The sequence below is a fragment of the Cajanus cajan genome, chromosome 1 (assembly GCF_000230855.2).
Source record: "Cajanus cajan strain Asha chromosome 1, NIPB_CcT2T_4, whole genome shotgun sequence".
NCBI lineage: Eukaryota > Viridiplantae > Streptophyta > Magnoliopsida > Fabales > Fabaceae > Cajanus > Cajanus cajan.
The window spans coordinates 63,683,185-63,701,123 of record NC_138517.1 but is presented as its reverse complement, the minus strand read 5'-3'; the positions used below and the strand labels follow the sequence as shown (position 1 = coordinate 63,701,123).

Sequence of the window (17,939 nt, the reverse complement as noted above, 5' to 3'; positions counted from 1 at the left end):
TTGAAAATTCATAGAAGTTCACTGCTTTTCATCACAACGGTTCACGCACCAAAATTCTCAACTAACCGGATCCACAATTTTAGCAACTACAATTGAAAATTCAAAGTCTAGTGCCCCAGTAATGGTTCTTGGTTTTGGTTCTTTTTGTAATGTTTCTTTTCTTGCTTCTAAATCATTTGATTTCAATTTTTCTCTGTTTTTCCTCAGTTTTCCAAAAACAAATATGTCCAGAATCAAAGCCAATTCAAGGAGGTGCACTAAAATTAGAAATCACACATGTAACACAAATATTATAATTGTTTAAATTTTTGGAGGCAAATTTGAATTGAAAACTTACAAAGACATAATGGAAACCTAAGTCTAAGAATCCATCAATGATCTAATAATGGATATGAACTCAAGAATGTAAAGATAAAAGCACCAAAGCACCGCAACAATGACAAGTCTCGGCCAAACTTAGAAATCCAAACAAACAATTTCAAAATAAGATCAACTAAGCATATCTTGAATTTTCTTGGCAAAATAAGAACTACACATGACTCTAGACAACTTCAAAGATTCAAAAAATAAAAATCACATGCAATTAGACTCAAATGACCGAATCAATTAAAGAAAAATAGAAGCAGACTCAAAAAATTCAAAAATTGGCACAAGTAGATTCCTAGACACTAGTGTGATTGCGAATTGACTCAAAATGCAATCACATTATTTGGATCTATCAATTTTTTTAAAAAAAATTAGATCCAATCAAGGAAACTCAAATGAAAATTTGAAAACAAATTTTCCATAATTGAATCAGTGAAAGAGTCACCTAACCTTCAAGGACTCCAACCATGCTCTAGATACCAAAAATGATGGAGATAGGTAGGATAGATGAAGAAATGATTCTCCCTTTCCTTTCTCCTCACAAGATCTTTGTACTTGATTGCAATTCCCGAGAAGGAGATGAAGAAGGAATCGTATTTGGATGGATCCAAACCAAAGAAGGAAGCACTCAAGCTCAGCTGAGCAAAGGATTGCTCACAGATTTCCCTAGAAGGTGTAGGAATTCCTAGAACTAAGCAAGGAGCTAGGGTGACTTTCGGAGAGAAAATTCAGCTGAATGAATTTCAGATTTCTCTATTGATTAAAATTATTTACATGAGTGAAGAAGGAATGCTTATATAGGCACGAACCATGCTTAATTGGCGCCGTGCCTCAAGGCTCACAATTGGTGCCTAAATTTGAATTCAAATTTTTAGCTCCCATGTTCTTAGCCGTGAATCATGGTGCTATCATGCATTTGTATTTAATTTAGCAAACATTTAGGGTTGATTTGAGGTTACACATGTTCAGCCAGCCATGATTAAAAACATGTGACTCAAATGCAACTTAAATGACTTCCAAATGAAACCTAATTTTGCCTAATTCGCCTATTTCATTATTCCTTCAATTTTCCTACTCTAAAGGCCCAAAAACATTAGGAAGTAATAAAAGAAACAAAATGAGCTCCATATTGGTTACGAAAAGCTCAAAGGCCCATAAAGCCCAAAACTAGGCCTATGAAGCCTAAGGCCCAAAATCCTATTATAAGTGGTCCAAAATACAAGACCAAGAAATATGAAATCCTATACTACTTATGAACAAAGTAAAGATGGTGGTCCTTGTAAAGCCCATTTGAAGAGTACCTTGGGCCCACCAAGCCCATTGGGCCCACCATGCTCTAAAGCAGTCAAATCTTCTAGTAACCTCCTGGCCATAACTTTAGTGGTTGGACCCTTGGTCCATGCTCTTCCATAAACACTTCTTGATCTTCATGCTTTTCTTTTATAATCATCAAAACCTGTCAAAATTAGCTTCATCAATCTCCCTTAAGATATAAATCTTAACAGAAGAGGCTAAACTCAAGTAAGAATTAATGTGACAAACTCAAAGAATATTAAAAGACACAAAGCAAGCAAATAAAGGACAATTTCAACACTAGATTTCAAAGAAATTATCCTAGAAATGGCACTATAATTGATTACCAAATGAAAAAAAACAATTGTGTTTCTAGCCATTGGATAAAGAGTAAACCAAAGGAAAAAATATACAAGAAACTACAAGGCTAAATGCTCTAAACTTTTTTTGTTTTACACTTCTATTTTTCTAGCTTTTGCTTTTGTTTTCTTTTTCTTTTGTTGCCTTCTTGGACATTTCCTTTTTTTTTTTTACATTGAATATGAGAACTAAAATAGAGGCCTAACAATGCATTAAAAAAGGTTTACAAGTGGTAGAATAGAGGTATAGGAAGTGTAAGTGTACAAGACAAGTTTCTATGTTACTAGTAAGTAGTTTTGCTTCTAGTTTGTTCTTTTTTGTACACTTTCTTTAATTTTCATTTTACACTTCCTAATTTGATTGTATATCTCAAACAAAGCACAAATGACTCAAAGAATTTCTGGCCTTAAATTGCTAAGAGTTAGCAATTGGAGTTCATAAAATATGACGCTAGAATATGCTAGATCTAATAACATTCATAGGAATCATTCAATGAGCACTTCTAAGAGTATTTATATGTGAAGCCAACAATATAACCAAAAAAAAATAGAGACTAATGTTTATAGATTTCAAAATAAAAAGGCACACTTGAGAAGTAATGACAAGTAAAGCAACTACACAAGACTTCTAGGACAAAACTAGGAGATTAAGAAATGAAAAATGCATTCAACTACTTGTTTTTATTTGGAGTTTTCTTTTGATCGAATATTTTGGAGTTTCAAACAAGATATAAGCAAACCTAAAAAATTAAAATTAAGGTACAAGAATAACCTAAAGATAAACAACAAGATTGATTCGCAAAGATTGATGTATGAATAAAAACATGCAAGAAAAATTGAATTGTTCTATAGATTTTTAGTTGTGACACAAACAATTATAATCCATACAAACATTATACATTCAAGAACAACACATTTATAACAAATTAAGACACTAAACAAATGAATTTAACTGAACAAAACATACAAGGAAGCATAAGGAAAGTGTTTACTAAGAAGACCTTGCTCTAATACCAAATGATGGGAACCTTATAGAGTAACCAAATCGATGTGGCTTCTCATTCAAGTTCCTTCATAGATCTCTTGCTTCTTGACATTCCTTAAGCTTCTTCAAGGTCTCTAATGGAGGAAGAGACCTCAGGTTTCACCTTAGTAGGTGAAGAACTCTCTCTTTAAATGGTGCCACTTCAAGGTAGAAGATAAACAACTTCAACTTTCACCACACTCTAAGGAAGAGGATAAGAGAATTAGAAGTAAATCAAAGAGAGAATTTATACTTTTGAGTGTAGACCCCTAAAATTGTCCGGGTCGGAAATAAAGCTTGAAGACTCTCGAAGACCAAAGGAAAGTCAGCCGAAAGGACTCCTGGAAGACCCTAGGATGACAATCTGTAGGTTTAGAGGTCTTAGAGTAGCAAAAAATAAGAAAGTGGAGGGAATGAAGCCCAATACGGCCTCCCAGAAGTTCAATACGGCCGTATTGAAGTTTCTGAACTTCAATACGGCTGCATTGAACTCAATGCGGCTGCACTGAACTTCAATACGGCCGTATTGAGGTTTTTGAACTCAATACGGCTGCACTGAACTTCAATACGGCCGTATTGAGGTTTTTGAACTTCAATACGGCCGTATTGAATTCAATACGGCCGTATTGTAGTTCAAAACTTCAATACGGACCGTATTGACCCTCATAAACCGTATTGAGCCTCATCCCTATAAATATGACGTCAATGGGACGTCATTTCACACTTTTGGACTGAGTTTTGACTCCCTCCTTGAGTATTCTGGGGTTTTTGAGCAGTGTTCTGCCCTAGAAATCTCTCTGGGAGTCGATCCGACGAAGTTCTGGAATTCCGAGCATTTAGCTTGGAGATTCGAACTTAGTCGAAGGGAAATCCTCCGGATTTCCATAGTTAAAATTTTCTAGGAGGGAGCGAGCGGGCTTGTAGAGCGAGGGAACGCCAAAAAGCTTCCCAGTTTTACTTGAATATAAAAGCACGCTTCAAAGGTTTCTTCTTAAGACCTTCCTTTTACTGCTTTCTGTGTGTATATTTAACTGTCATCATGTAGATAGTTAAGTTATAATTGCTTAGAATAAATAGGGGTAATTTAGTAATTTCGCACTATTATTTTTAAATAATCTGTCATAGGGAACCCGAAAGGGGCGCTGTGGGGTGCTAACACCTTCCCCACGCGTAACCGACTCCCTTACCCGACTCTGGTTGTAATGGCCGAAGTCGATTTTTGAATCGATTGCCTTAAATCTCTTTTTCCAATGTTTTGAGTAAAACATTGGTGGCGACTCCATGAACCCTTCCTTTTTATGAAAACCGCTAATCCATGGAGGGTCCCGCTTGGGATTAACATGGATTGGTGAGCCTTTTAATAAAATCGCTCGTTTGACGAGGTCTCAGTTTGAGAATAAGTCATTCTAGCAATCCATATTTTTAAACAAATAAAAGAGTCCAACCATCCCTCGCGAATGCCGAAAGCCCGTTTCGGGCCGGTGGCGACAGATGGCGACTCCACTGGGGAAGCCTCGAGAGTCAGTCCCATTTAGTGACAGATTATTTTTAACAAATAATAGTTAAAAATTACTTCATTACCCCTTGCTTGTATAATAACACGTTTTACCTATTTGGCTTTAAATAACTGTTGTATGTTTAAATTTTTGCAATTGTTTGAAATAAAAACTGCACACAAACCTTTGCACACAACGGTTCCCTCTATACCCGGGGGCATGAGTGGTAAGCCATAGGGAGTGGATGTTAGTACGGCCGGTTGTCGAATGGGTCTATAGGTGCCCGTAGACCGTTGTCGGAAAGCATCACTCAAGGTGATAACCATGAACTCGAGTCCGACAGTGCGTTGGAGCTTTCCATCGGCTTACGACGAGAGGAATTGGGTCCCTATAATGGGGGCACCTTGGGGGCCTCAGACCGGTGAGTACAGTTAGAACCACCTTGAATATGCACCTTTCTGCAGGAAACCCCTACCTCGTGATTCGCTCGTGACTGTTCGTGGATGAGTGAATTGTTTGTGTAAATGCTTATGTGCAATTGTTTGTGCATTAATAAATAACCTCGTGATAAGGTCTAAAGAATAATCCCCATGCATGAAAAAACCATGACATGAGAGGAAAGACCATGTGCGAAAATATAATAAAAGTGAGGAGCATGTGCATCATTACCAATAAGTTATCATGCATCCTCATAAACCATGCATTCTAGGTTCACCAATACCTCTTGACATGAGTAAAAGAGACCCATAATTATCGAGATTCTCCGTTGGGGAGGGATCATAAGTCAAGGAGGGTGGTAACATTCCGTTTTAAAAAGGCAGCGCCTTAAAAATGGAGGGTTATCAAGCTCATGTCAAGAGCGTATTCATCCCATAAATAAACTAATTAAACATTCATTTTAGAAAGTGGCTGGTCATCTCTCTGTCCTCACGCGCGCGCAGAAAATCAAGAAGATGGACGCGTTGGAGGAACAAAATAAGAAGCTTACAGCCGAGCTCTCACAGCTCAAGGAGCAAATGGCGCAAATGATGGAACTCATGCGTCACCACAATATACAAGGGGCTGAGCACAGTGACCATGAGTCCCATCATGTTGGAGGAAGAGTGGAACAAGAGCTGAAAAGTGGGAAGCTAGCTAAACCTTCCCAATCATTTAAAGCTAAGAAGACCTTTGGGAAGAAGAAGGAGGGAGGAGTCAGTGCCATAACCATTTCCTCATCTTCCTCCACTTCGAAGTCAGGAAGATCGCAATTCACCCCTGTGAAGAAGTTTGATAAACTTCCGACCACCTACAGCGATCTCCTGCCGAAGCTAGTGGAAGCACGTCTTCTAGCTTACGTTCCACCAAAGAAGATGGATCCACCTTATCCCGAGTGGTACAAACCACAAAATAAATGCCTATACCACTCGGGGGCACCAGGGCATTCAACAGAGAACTGCCTAGCTCTCAAACACAAGGTCCAAAGCCTTATTGATGCCGGGTGGATCACTTTTGATTCGACAACGCCCGACGTGAGCAAGAATCCTCGGCCAAAGCAGGATTAGAAAGAAGAACAAGCCACGATAGGGCCCCTCCATATTTCTCTTTTAGGGACTCATGATCAGTACCCGAGATCATGAGAACCTTTTCATGTAAATAAGGGTTTTTGTACAGTTTTAATACATATCAATAAAGAGGCATTTTTCACACATTACTCTCTCTTTTGTTCTTTTCTCTCTTTCCTCAATAACATTAATAATTCTAAACCTAAACAGAACCAATAAAATAATTATGTCTGTAATTGTTCGCTCTGACCGGGATCCGAAGGTGAAAGGGTTGAGTTGGACAGTGATGAGGAGACCATTTCTCCGGATCTGCAAAGATTGCTAGATCAAGAAGCTCGTCAAGAGAAACTGGAGACTATAAATTTGGGGCATGGCCGAGAGATAAAAGAGGTCAACATTAGGACCCATACCAGTGATGAAATAAGGACACATGTTTCCACTATGATTATAATAAAATCATTCTTCATTGCTTCTTTTCTTGCTTATAATAAAATTCTAAACCACATTATTTTTAACCATGTTTGAATAAACATGAATGAGGTTAAAATCATCTTAATAATAATAAACCCGCATCATTTTTTATGTGGAAGTGTGTGTGACAACTTGGAGCACCTTCCCTTGGCCTCGACAAGTGCCATCATGGGTAAAAAGAAATCTTTTAAAATAAAAGAAGCAGGAAACCCAAAAAGGGGGCTGCGCAAAAATAAGAGCAAAAGACCCGCTAGGAATCCCACGAAAAGGGCGACCTAGGCAAAAGTTAGGGTTACGAAAATGAACAAAAAACAAAAGTCCGCTAAAACACCACAAAAGGGTGTTTTAGGCAAAAATAAGGACAATCAAAAAACAAAAATAAATCCATGATGGTACCATGAACCGAATTCGAAAAGAAAGGTTCAAGGGAAGCTATCCAAGTTGTCGAATCACAACACGACTTTTTAACTTCATAAGTGTTTAATCAAACAAGCCTAAACACATAAGCCTACCTTGGCCATCCATTCTTACAAAAACCATTTTTGAAAAATAAATCCCCTCTAAAACATAAACTTCAGAATAAAAATATCTTTCCCTTCTTTTCTCTCTTGTCCCAAAAGATTTTAGAATAATCTAGTGGAAGCATGGAGAAATAAATCATCACTGATAATGGATCTAATCTGAATAATAAAATGGGGGAAGAACTGTGCCAAGAATTCAAGATCCAACACCATAACTCTTCCCCATATCGGCCGAAGATGAATGGGGCAGTCGAGGCAACCAATAAGAACATCAAGAAAATAGTGCAAAAGATGGTTGTCTCATTTAAAGACTGGCACGAGATGTTACCCTTCGCTCCTCATGGCTATAGGACTTCAGTACATACATCTACAAGAGCTACTCCATTCTCCCTCGTTTATGGGATGGAGGCAGTTCTACCCATCGAAGTCGAGATACCTTCTCTAAGGGTAATCATGGAAACAAAACTTTCCGAGGTAAAATGGGTTCAAAGCCGATACGACCAGTTGAACCTTATCAAAAAGGAACGGTTGAACGCCATATGCCATGGTCAAGCCTATCAGAGGAAGATCAAAAAAGGCTTTTGACAAGAAAGTCCATCCTCGAGTCTACCATGAGGGAGAGTTGGTAATGAAGAAATTGCTACCAACTCAAAAGGACAAAATCGGAAAGTATGCCCCAAATCACGGAGGACCATACGTGGAAAAACGAGCCTTCTCAAGAGGAGCATTGATCCTCACAGACATGGATGGAAAAGAACTTCGATACCCAGTCAACGCTGACGAGGTAAAGAAGTATTATGCTTGAAGACGTTGCTTGCATAAGCCCGCTAGGATGAAAACCCGAAAAGGGCATCCTAGGCAAAAGTTAGGGCAAAATAAAAAGCCCGCCAGTACAAGGGTACTAGGCAAAACAAAGGTGAATTTATCCCCGCTAGGATACGTCCTAGGCAAAAATTAGGGGCAAAAGAATAAGATGCAAAAACAAAGCAAGCAACGATCACTTGAATCGAAAACCGAAAGGCGGTTCAAGTGACTATCTTCTAGAAGCAAGCGTCTTGCAGCATCTACGCTCCTGGCTCAGGCATCTCACCCGAAGCAACTAGGGGAATGTAAAGAGCAACAATTACAGATATAATTGTTAAGCCCAATGTATATAGCCTACCCTGGCCAGCCATTCTTCAGAAATTCCTTCTGTATATCTTTCTGTAAAAACACTTGTGAATATTAATAAAATATCTATTCATTTCTTTTCTCTCTTGACCATGTGATTATGCCTCTAAATTGGTATTTCTAAAAAATTGTATGAAATTCCTTAATAATCGGTCAATAAAGAAAATTGGAGGGGTTCCTATAAAATCCATAATCTCCTGCATAAAAGGCTCACAAAAATATTCCCTCACGTCGATGACAGAAATTCCTCCAAGAAAAGGAGGATAGGGAGAGCCATTCATTTTTCTAAAAACATTAAATAATCAAACTTGCATTTGTGCATCACACACACATTAGTTGCACATTCAAAGACCTTATCATGAGGCAATTGCATAAAATAGAAAAAAATAGAAAAATTGCTTGTGTATGACAGCAGTCAACAGAAAAGGCCAAAAAAACGACAAAAAGGCAAAAATACAGAAAAAGCCAAAAAAAAAATGACAAAAAAGGCAAAAAAATACAGAAAAAGCAAAAAAAAAAAAAACGACAAAAAAGGCAAAGATTTAGAAAATCAATCGCCTCGTACAGAATAACTGAGCCTGAAGAGGCTTGCCGAAACAATACTCCCACAGAATAACTGAGCCTGGAGAGGCTTGCTGAAATAATACTCTCTCAGAATAATTGAGCCTGGAGAGGCTTGCCGAAACAATACTCATGCAGAATAACTGAGCCTGGAGAGGCTTGCCGAAACAATACTCCCACAGAATAACTGAGCCTGGAGAGGCTTGCCGAAATAATACTCTCTCAGAATAATTGAGCCTGGAGAGGCTCGCCGAAATAATACTCCCCAGAGATATCTCAGCTTCCACTCACGGGCCAAATTCCCCAGTGAAAGCTATCAAAGCGAGATCAGCAAAATTCCCCAACGGAAGCATGATCCAAACAAAATATCCAAGTCAAAGGACTTAGACTTCCTCAGTGGAAGATAGCTTTCCAACTCAAACGAAGAGTGAAGCTAAGCCTGAAGAGGCTTTCTAAATAATACTCTGGGATACATAAGAACTTCAAATCCCCAGTCGCCTACACAGAGGCATTCCTACAAAAAGCAAAAATCCAAAAGATCAATAACAATTCCCCAAACGAAATTTGGCTTTTCAGCCAATCATTGAACATCAAGATGATATGCCTAACAGAAGAGGCTAATCAAAATCAACGACAGAATCCCCCAGCGGATAATAGCCTACACAGAGGCAACAAAACCAGAAAATCAAAAAGAGACACCCGAATAAGGATAACCGGGATACTCCACCAACGTCGAAAGGACGTCAGCCAATCATAAGGCACCGCTCACCTCAGAAAGAGCATCTTCGTGTCTACACCCCAAGGAAACAGAAATTCCTCAATGGGTACCAACTACACAATGGAAAGTTGGGACACAAGAACCTATGAGTAACTGCACATCCCCTAGACGGATCCCTGCGTTATCCAGCCCTCAGCGGCACCAAAATCAAAATCAAACCGTCGAAGCAGCATCGTGGACTGTGGAGACAAAATCATCTCAAAGCCTAAGAGGCAATACTCAGCTACCCAGTTGTCGAGAGCACCGAGGTATGCACAAGCCTAAGAGGCGCTACTCAGCTACCCAGTTGTCGAGAGCACCGAGGTATGCACAAGCCTGGAGAGGCAATACTCAGCTACCCAGTTGTCGAGAGCACCGAGGTATGCACAAGCCTGGAGAGGCAATACTCAGCTACCCAGTTGTCGAGAGCACCGAGGTATGCACAAGCCTAAGAGGCGCTACTCAGCTACCCAGTTGTCGAGAGCACCGAGGTATGCACAAGCCTGGAGAGGCAATACTCAGCTACCCAGTTGTCGAGAGCACCGAGGTATGCACAAGCCTGGAGAGGCAATACTCAGCTACCCAGTTGTCGAGAGCACCGAGGTATGCACAAGCCTGGAAAGGCAATACTCAGCTACCCAGTTGTCGAGAGCACCGAGGTATGCACAAGCCTGGAGAAGCGGTACTCAGCTACCCAGTTGTCGAGAGCACCGAGGTATGCATGAGCCTGGAGAGGCGACGACTAATACTCGACCTGGAGAGGCTACTCAACAATTTTCCACCGGAAGACACTACAAGTCGGAAGGATGGCTTATTCCCCGGACAATTGGGTCAACTCCTTTACTTGTCAAACGGTACACTAAAAGCCGTTTGACTAAGTAAAGGGGGGGCAGCTGTAGACCCCTAAAATTGTCCGGGTCGAAAATAAAGCTTGAAGACTCTCGAAGACCAAAGGAAAGTCAGCCGGAAGGACTCCTGGAAGACCCTGGAAGACCCTAGGATGATAATCTGTAGGTTTAGAGGTCTTAGAGTAGCAAAAAATAAGAAAGTGGAGGGAATGAAGCCCAATACGGCCTCCCAGAAGTTCAATACGGCCGTATTGAAGTTTCTGAACTTCAATACGGCTGCATTGAACTCAATGCGGCTGCACTGAACTTCAATACGGCCGTATTGAGGTTTTTGAACTCAATACGGCTGCACTGAACTTCAATACGGCCGTATTGAGGTTTTTGAACTTCAATACGGCCGTATTGAATTCAATACGGCCGTATTGTAGTTCAAAACTTCAATACGGACCGTATTGACCCTCATAAACCGTATTGAGCCTCATCCCTATAAATATGACGTCAATGGGACGTCATTTCACACTTTTGGACTGAGTTTTGACTCCCTCCTTGAGTATTCTGGGGTTTTTGAGCAGTGTTCTGCCCTAGAAATCTCTCTGGGAGTCGATCCGACGAAGTTCTGGAATTCCGAGCATTTAGCTTGGAGATTCGAACTTAGTCGAAGGGAAATCCTCCGGATTTCCATAGTTAAAATTTTCTAGGAGGGAGCGAGCGGGCTTGTAGAGCGAGGGAACGCCAAAAAGCTTCCCAGTTTTACTTGAATATAAAAGCACGCTTCAAAGGTTTCTTCTTAAGACCTTCCTTTTACTGCTTTCTGTGTGTATATTTAACTGTCATCATGTAGATAGTTAAGTTATAATTGCTTAGAATAAATAGGGGTAATTTAGTAATTTCGCACTATTATTTTTAAATAATCTGTCATAGGGAACCCGAAAGGGGCGCTGTGGGGTGCTAACACCTTCCCCACGCGTAACCGACTCCCTTACCCGACTCTGGTTGTAATGGCCGAAGTCGATTTTTGAATCGATTGCCTTAAATCTCTTTTTCCAATGTTTTGAGTAAAACATTGGTGGCGACTCCATGAACCCTTCCTTTTTATGAAAACCGCTAATCCATGGAGGGTCCCGCTTGGGATTAACATGGATTGGTGAGCCTTTTAATAAAATCGCTCGTTTGACGAGGTCTCAGTTTGAGAATAAGTCATTCTAGCAATCCATATTTTTAAACAAATAAAAGAGTCCAACCATCCCTTGCGAATGCCGAAAGCCCGTTTCGGGCCGGTGGCGACATTGAGAGACATAACTCAGAGAGAAAGTCATGGCCAAAGCTTTATAAATGCATCAAAAGTGAGTTTTATAAGTGAAACAACCTATATATAGTGGTGGAGAAGCTTGTAGTGCAAGCTAAACAAGGTAGGGACACTTAGATCTAGATTAGCCAATCAAAGTGTCAAGTTTCACCTTGTCTCTTAGGATACAAGGAGGGGACACGTAGATCTAGAAGAGTCAATTATAGAGTGCCAATTTTCACCTTGTTCTCTTGGCAAGCCAAGAGACAAAAGTGTTGGAGAAGCTAACGAGAAACTCGGCCAAAGAGGAGATAGGCAGCCATGCTTGTTTTCTTTCATCTAATCCAATCCAAAAATCTTGGAATTGATTTAGTTAGGTTCACCAAATGATGGTGAGACCTAGCTAAATTAATTCTTTCAATTAAATGGAGTAAAACAAGCCTAATATGTAAAATTTGGCCTAGGCTCACTAAAGGCTCAATTTCTAGCTTCACCTACACATTTACTACTTGCTAGCCCACTATTAAAACTAAAAATATGAAAATCTATGACCCTTAATTAATACATAGTCAAATAAAGTAAAAGTCTCCAAACAACATACTCTAAAATCCTAAGGGTATAACCTACAAAGAAAGATAAAGGTGCCTTACAAATACAAAGGTAAAAATGAGCCTATACAATAGTATCTACTATATACAAGGTAAAGAACTCAAACTATACAAGGTATGTAATAAAGACTATGAGACCAAAAAGAGAATCATACTCAATGCTCATATAGAGCATAGGTCTAAGAAACACCTCCTTTGTAGAAAGCCATTTAGCCTCCTAACCATGGACCTAGTTAAAGGTCCAATGGTCTTCAAGTGTAAGCTCTCTATGGATGGTCCTCCATCATACCCTCCTTCTTTAGAAGGATCTGTCCTTAGATTTAACTCTTCATTATCAATGTTAGCATCACCTAAAAAACGTACAAGATCACAAACATTAAATGTGTTGCTAACACCATAATCAAAAGGTAAATCTAACCTATATGCATTATCATTGATCCTTTGGAGAACTTGGAATGGACCATCTCCTCTTGGACTTAGTTTGGACTTCCTTTGTGTAGGAAATCTATCTTTTCTTATGTGAATCCAAACTAAGTCTCATTACTCAAATACAACTGTATTTCTCCTTTTGTTGTTATATTCAATATACTTTTGAGTTTGTTTTTCAATTTGGTCTTTAACCTTCTCATGAAGCTTTTTTACAAAATCTGTTTTCGATATCTTTCTTTATGTAAATAAGAAGAAGTACTAGGCATTGGAAGTATGGCAAAATGAGTGAGAGAGTTAAAGCCATAAACAACCACAAAAAGAAAAGCAAGATAGAACAAACGAGGGGGAGAAGCAAAGGCGTAAGGGGCTGTGTTTGTAGAGCAAGGGAGACCAAGAAAGAGAGGTGCATGCGAGGGAGAACAACCGAGGGGGAATGAAGGAGGCGCGGGGGGCTGTGCTCATCGAGCGAGGGAAGAATGATTGATAGGGAATGACGGAGGCGCGAAGGGCTGCATTCGCACAACAAGGAAGATTGCTCGAGCGAGAATCAATGTGGAGCAATGTTGGCATAAGGGGCTGCATTTGTGAAGTGAGGGAGAACGGCTGGTGGGGAGAGATGGAGGTGTGAAGGGCTGCATTTGTAGAGCAAGGGAGACCGAGCAAGGGTGGTGCATGCAAGAACAACCAAGGGGGAGTGTTTCATAAATAGTTACAGTACTTTCAAGATAAACTAAATTTTAACTGATCTTAAAAGTATTTTTAAGATTGGTTCTTTTAAGATTGATCTTAAAAGTTATGTCTAATACAACTTTTAAGATTAGGTATTAAAATAACCATTCTTGTATATCACTTTTTAAGATCGGTTCTTTTGTAACCAATCTTAAAAGTTATATTAGACATACCTTTTAAGATTAGTGATAAAATAATCTATCTTCAAAGTATTTTTAAGATCAGTTAAAATTTAATCGATGTTAAAAGTGTTCACATTATTTACAAAGTTGTCACATCATCACTTTTAAGATAAGTTACCTCTTAACCGATCGTAAAACCCCAACTTTAAAACTAATTTTTGCACTAGTTTAACTAAAAACTTTTATTAAAACATTCTATGTTATTCAAAAGATAGATATAATATAATTTCATATTATGGTAAACATTTATTTCATGGTGAGTTTGTCAAGAAATTACACACAGAATCAAGGCCCATGTAATTCAACAATGGTTTAGTTGTAAAAATGAGAATGAGAACCTGTACGAAACTGTGTATAATTATTCCTGCTGATGTTGATGGAATAAGTTATTATCTTGACCAAGTTTATTAGCCTCTCTGCCAATATTTGTTTGGTGAAGAGCTGCCTTCAAAATGTAAATAAAAAATAAAATTAATATTTTCATGTTGAAAGAAAATTGTGTTGAAGGTTACGTAAGCTTTAAGAAATCCATTGAATGAAATGATCCATGCAATACAAGTTGAGAACTTTCAAAGTTTTCTTTTTATTATCCTTAAAAATAAAACTATACGACTTTTCTCTTCTGGGTCTTGTACATCCAACTTTACATCTACATTTACAAGATTCCTTGATCAACATTTTTGTTTCTAACTATACTTCTTCAGCAACATTTTTCTCAACAACGAAAGAGGTTGTAACATCGACCAGTGGAATTATTGTAATGTTTGAGATTTGATTGAAAATTGTTATCAAGACTCCCATATATAGCACCAAAGCAAGCTCAATAGGACATACAAAATAATATTTAATAATATAACTAGATGTAGTTAGTAACAAGCTAATGACCAGTAATTTTTATAAAAAATTATCAAAGGAGATTCCTTAGAACATACACAATAGATTTTATAGTTCATGGAGAATATTTAGCATAGTTTCAATTTTAGACTAATTTAAAAAAATTTAAAAAACCAAATTAAATCATTTGAAAATATTAAAGAATCATAAATATAAAAAAGATACATATTGAAAGTGTAATTTAGCCATCATAAAATTAAAAGAAAATTGCAAAATAAAATTAAAAGCAAATTTAAAACATAAAAATCATATTCTGATGTTTTCTTTTCAATACTAATCATACCGAGAACAATAATAACAACAAAGAAATCATCAAATGCATTATCAAAGCATCCTTGAGTACTTCTCAATAATGTGTATTGTGCAAAATCGTTGTCTGAACCATTCAAAAATGTATCATATTTATTATAAATACATTTTGTGTGTATTAAAGGCATTCCCCAATTAACACTGGTTGCAATGTGAAAAGACTAGTCTTTTTCGAGATTGAGAGACAAATAAAGTGAATATATAGGCTCTCTTAACAAAAGACCTTTTCCATTTATACAATTGAAAATTCTACCTTAGTCAATATGCATAACAAAGAAATAACTATGCTAATACGTAACATGACATCTAAAGAAGAAAATCTCTTTTTCAAAGTTAAAATAAATATTCTAAACCAACAATCTATTACGTAATCAAAAGTGCAAAAATTAATACCTTCACTTTTTGATGACCGTTATCCCAGAATTCCTTTTACTCTTCGGGTTCATGGATGATAACTTTTTTTATGTGGGATATTTTGTACCAATCTTGTCGCAGACATCTTTTACCCAACTCAGGACAATCTTTAATTTCTAAATGTTCAAGGCTTGTGACGTGCTGCATGTTATCAGGGAATGAGAGCAACTTTGGACAATTACTAATACGAATTATCTTGAGACAAATTAGAGTTGAAATCCACTCAGGAAGCTCCATGAGATTCTCGCAATCAATAATTTCCAAACAATGTAGTGTATTCATAGATCCTTGCAACCACCGAGGAAAAGTGACCAGTTGTGGTAAATTTATAAGATTAACTAAATTTAAACATGAACTCGGAATTTGATTGTCCAGGCCCATTGACAAATCTAATTTTCCACAATTGGCGATACCAAAAACTTCTAAGTTTGTAACGACATGAAATGACAATGACTTTAGATTCCTACAGTCACAAATACCCAAAGTTTTAAGACTAGAAAGTTTTATCCCTTCGGAAAACGACTCCAATTTATCACAAGCAAAGAATCTTAGATCTTCTAAAGAAGTCAAATTTGCAATCTCATTTTCAGGAAAATCAGGTTGCCTTGTGGTTATATACAGCTGACGAAGGCTGATTAGCTTTCTTATTCCTGTGGGAACTTCTTGTAGCTTTATGCACCCTTCGAAGTTAAAAGTTTTCAAACATTGGAGATTGCAAACTGCATTAGGGAGTTCCTTAAGTTTTTCATTACGTCCCAAACAGAGATATCTTAAATGTTTTAACTTTCCAATGGAACTCGGCAAACTCTTGTATTCAGAAAAACTCAATTCTAAAAACCTCAAGTATTTGCACCTTGACACCAATGTATTCAAGAAAGCTTCATTGGTGGCTTTCATGGGAAAAATTGAAAGTTTCAGGCCTGTAGGAACGAGATCTTGGTCAAGCAAATTATTGTCTGTGAATCGCAAATGTTGAACATGCTCATCTATTTTGGGACTACTGCGATTTATTATTTGAAATTCGCCTTTCGCAACATATAGTGCAAGATCACGCACTAAATCATGTAATTTAAATTCGTAAACTGTGCCCAAATCAACAAAATCTGAAAGAAAAGATCTTAACAGTAGCTCACGCAAAAATTGATTGACAACATCATTTATTGTTTGTCTTTCCTTAGGAGGTGGAACAAGATCAAGTGCCTGCCACATATTAACACAATGAATAGTAACAATCGATTGGGCCTCAGGGAAAATAGAGAAGGAAGCAAAGCATGGTTTTAAATATGAAGGCAGCCGATCGTAACTTATTTCAAGAGCGGGCAAAATATCTTTTTCTTGTTGTGGAAAATTCCAAATCTTATTGTCCCTTATAGACTCCCACTCTTTTCTGTCAACTCTTGAGATTAGTGAACTACCTAATGTTCTCACTGCCAATGGTACCCCTTCACATTTTCGCACTATTTCTTTCCCAATTTCTAACAATTGTGGATATTTTTTCTCTTCTCCTTTTTCAAAAGCCAAATTAACAAATAGAGAGAAGGAATCCTCTTCAGAAAGACGATCCAGGAGGTAAGAGTTAGAGGGTTTGGTGCGCATCATAGCAGCTGTTAAATGGCTTCGAGTAGTCACGAGGATTTTACTCCCTTCAACACCTACATCTATTATTTCTTTCAACTCATCCCATTTAGTGCGATTCTCATTCCACACGTCATCTAAGACGAGCAAGAACTTTTGATGTTGGAGTGTTTTTCTCAAATGATTTTGAAGTTGCTCCATTTCAAAGTTTTCAAACTTTTTCTCAGTAGGATTAGGAGCAGAATTAAGGATTTTAATAAGCACATTCCGAAGTTCAAAATCATTAGAGACACACACCCATATCTTCAACGGAAAACATTCATCAATGGTGGTATCATTGAACACCAACTTTGCAAGCGTGGTCTTTCCCAAGCCTCCCATTCCCACAATAGGAATAACAGAGAGACGTTTGTCATGACCATCTTGCCGCAGAAGCTTTATTATTTTTTGTTTATCATGTTCCCTCCCTATAACATTTGAAGGGTCTAGATGGGAATGAGTCATTTCCCTCACGTGAACGACACGTGTATCATTGTGAATCATTTGAAGGCCAAACATGTGGCCATCAACTGCAACCTTGTTCAACCTCTCCTTGATGTCTTTTATCTCATGTGCCATTCTAAAACGATAAATGAGATGATTACTAGTTGAGAAGAAACGGCATACCTTCCTTGTGAAGCTACCGTAGGTTTTGACGACATGCCTCCGCAACGCTTCGCACTCAAAATCGTCAACTATGTTGTCAGCGTCAGAGATGACGCGCTTGATCTGTTTCAGCCACTCTCTCAGCGCATTGTTGTGTGGCTTCTTTTGCTCGGCATCTAACAGAAAAGCTTTGATAAGTACCATAGTCTCTTTCATTTGTTGTAGATCATGGTGCACACCCACCATGAGAGAAGCTTCTTTAACAACACCAGACGCTAGCTTTCCTATCAGTGATTCTGTGGCAGCAGTAAGGAGTGATTCTGCCATGATTGTTGGTAAGAAGCAGAAACAATAATGCAATGCCAATTTGCTAGTATGGTTTTTTTGTGGAATATCATATCATATCATATCTTTATGATATTTATACTGTCTCAAAGAGAGATTCTCCCATCTCTTGCC

General features: G+C 38.2%; 1 protein-coding gene across 3 annotated transcripts; it reads right to left on the bottom strand.

Moving 5' to 3' along the window:
• Positions 1 to 222: 222 nt before the first annotated feature.
• LOC109819185 (putative disease resistance protein RGA4) lies at positions 223 to 17,939 on the bottom strand. Of its 3 annotated transcripts, none has more exons than XR_014428369.1 (3): positions 15,240 to 17,939; positions 13,982 to 14,088; positions 223 to 1,822 (listed from the first exon to the last, which is right to left on the bottom strand). XR_014428369.1 is itself a non-coding variant. In XM_020384814.3 (2 exons), the coding sequence occupies exon 1, from the start codon at positions 17,805 to 17,807 to the stop codon at positions 15,276 to 15,278; it is 2,532 nt and encodes an 843-aa protein (XP_020240403.1). In that variant the 5' UTR covers positions 17,808 to 17,939; the 3' UTR covers positions 12,670 to 14,088; positions 15,240 to 15,275. The 3 variants fall into 3 exon arrangements, 1 of the variants encoding a protein (XP_020240403.1); XR_014428368.1 differs by lacking the exon at positions 223 to 1,822 and adding an exon at positions 10,505 to 12,653; XM_020384814.3 differs by lacking the exon at positions 223 to 1,822 and having other exon boundaries at positions 12,670 to 14,088.

Coding starts and splice junctions, on each gene's coding strand:
- LOC109819185 (XM_020384814.3), bottom strand. CDS start 17,807: ATGGCAGAATCACTCCTTACTGCTGCCACAGAATCACTGATAGGAAAG.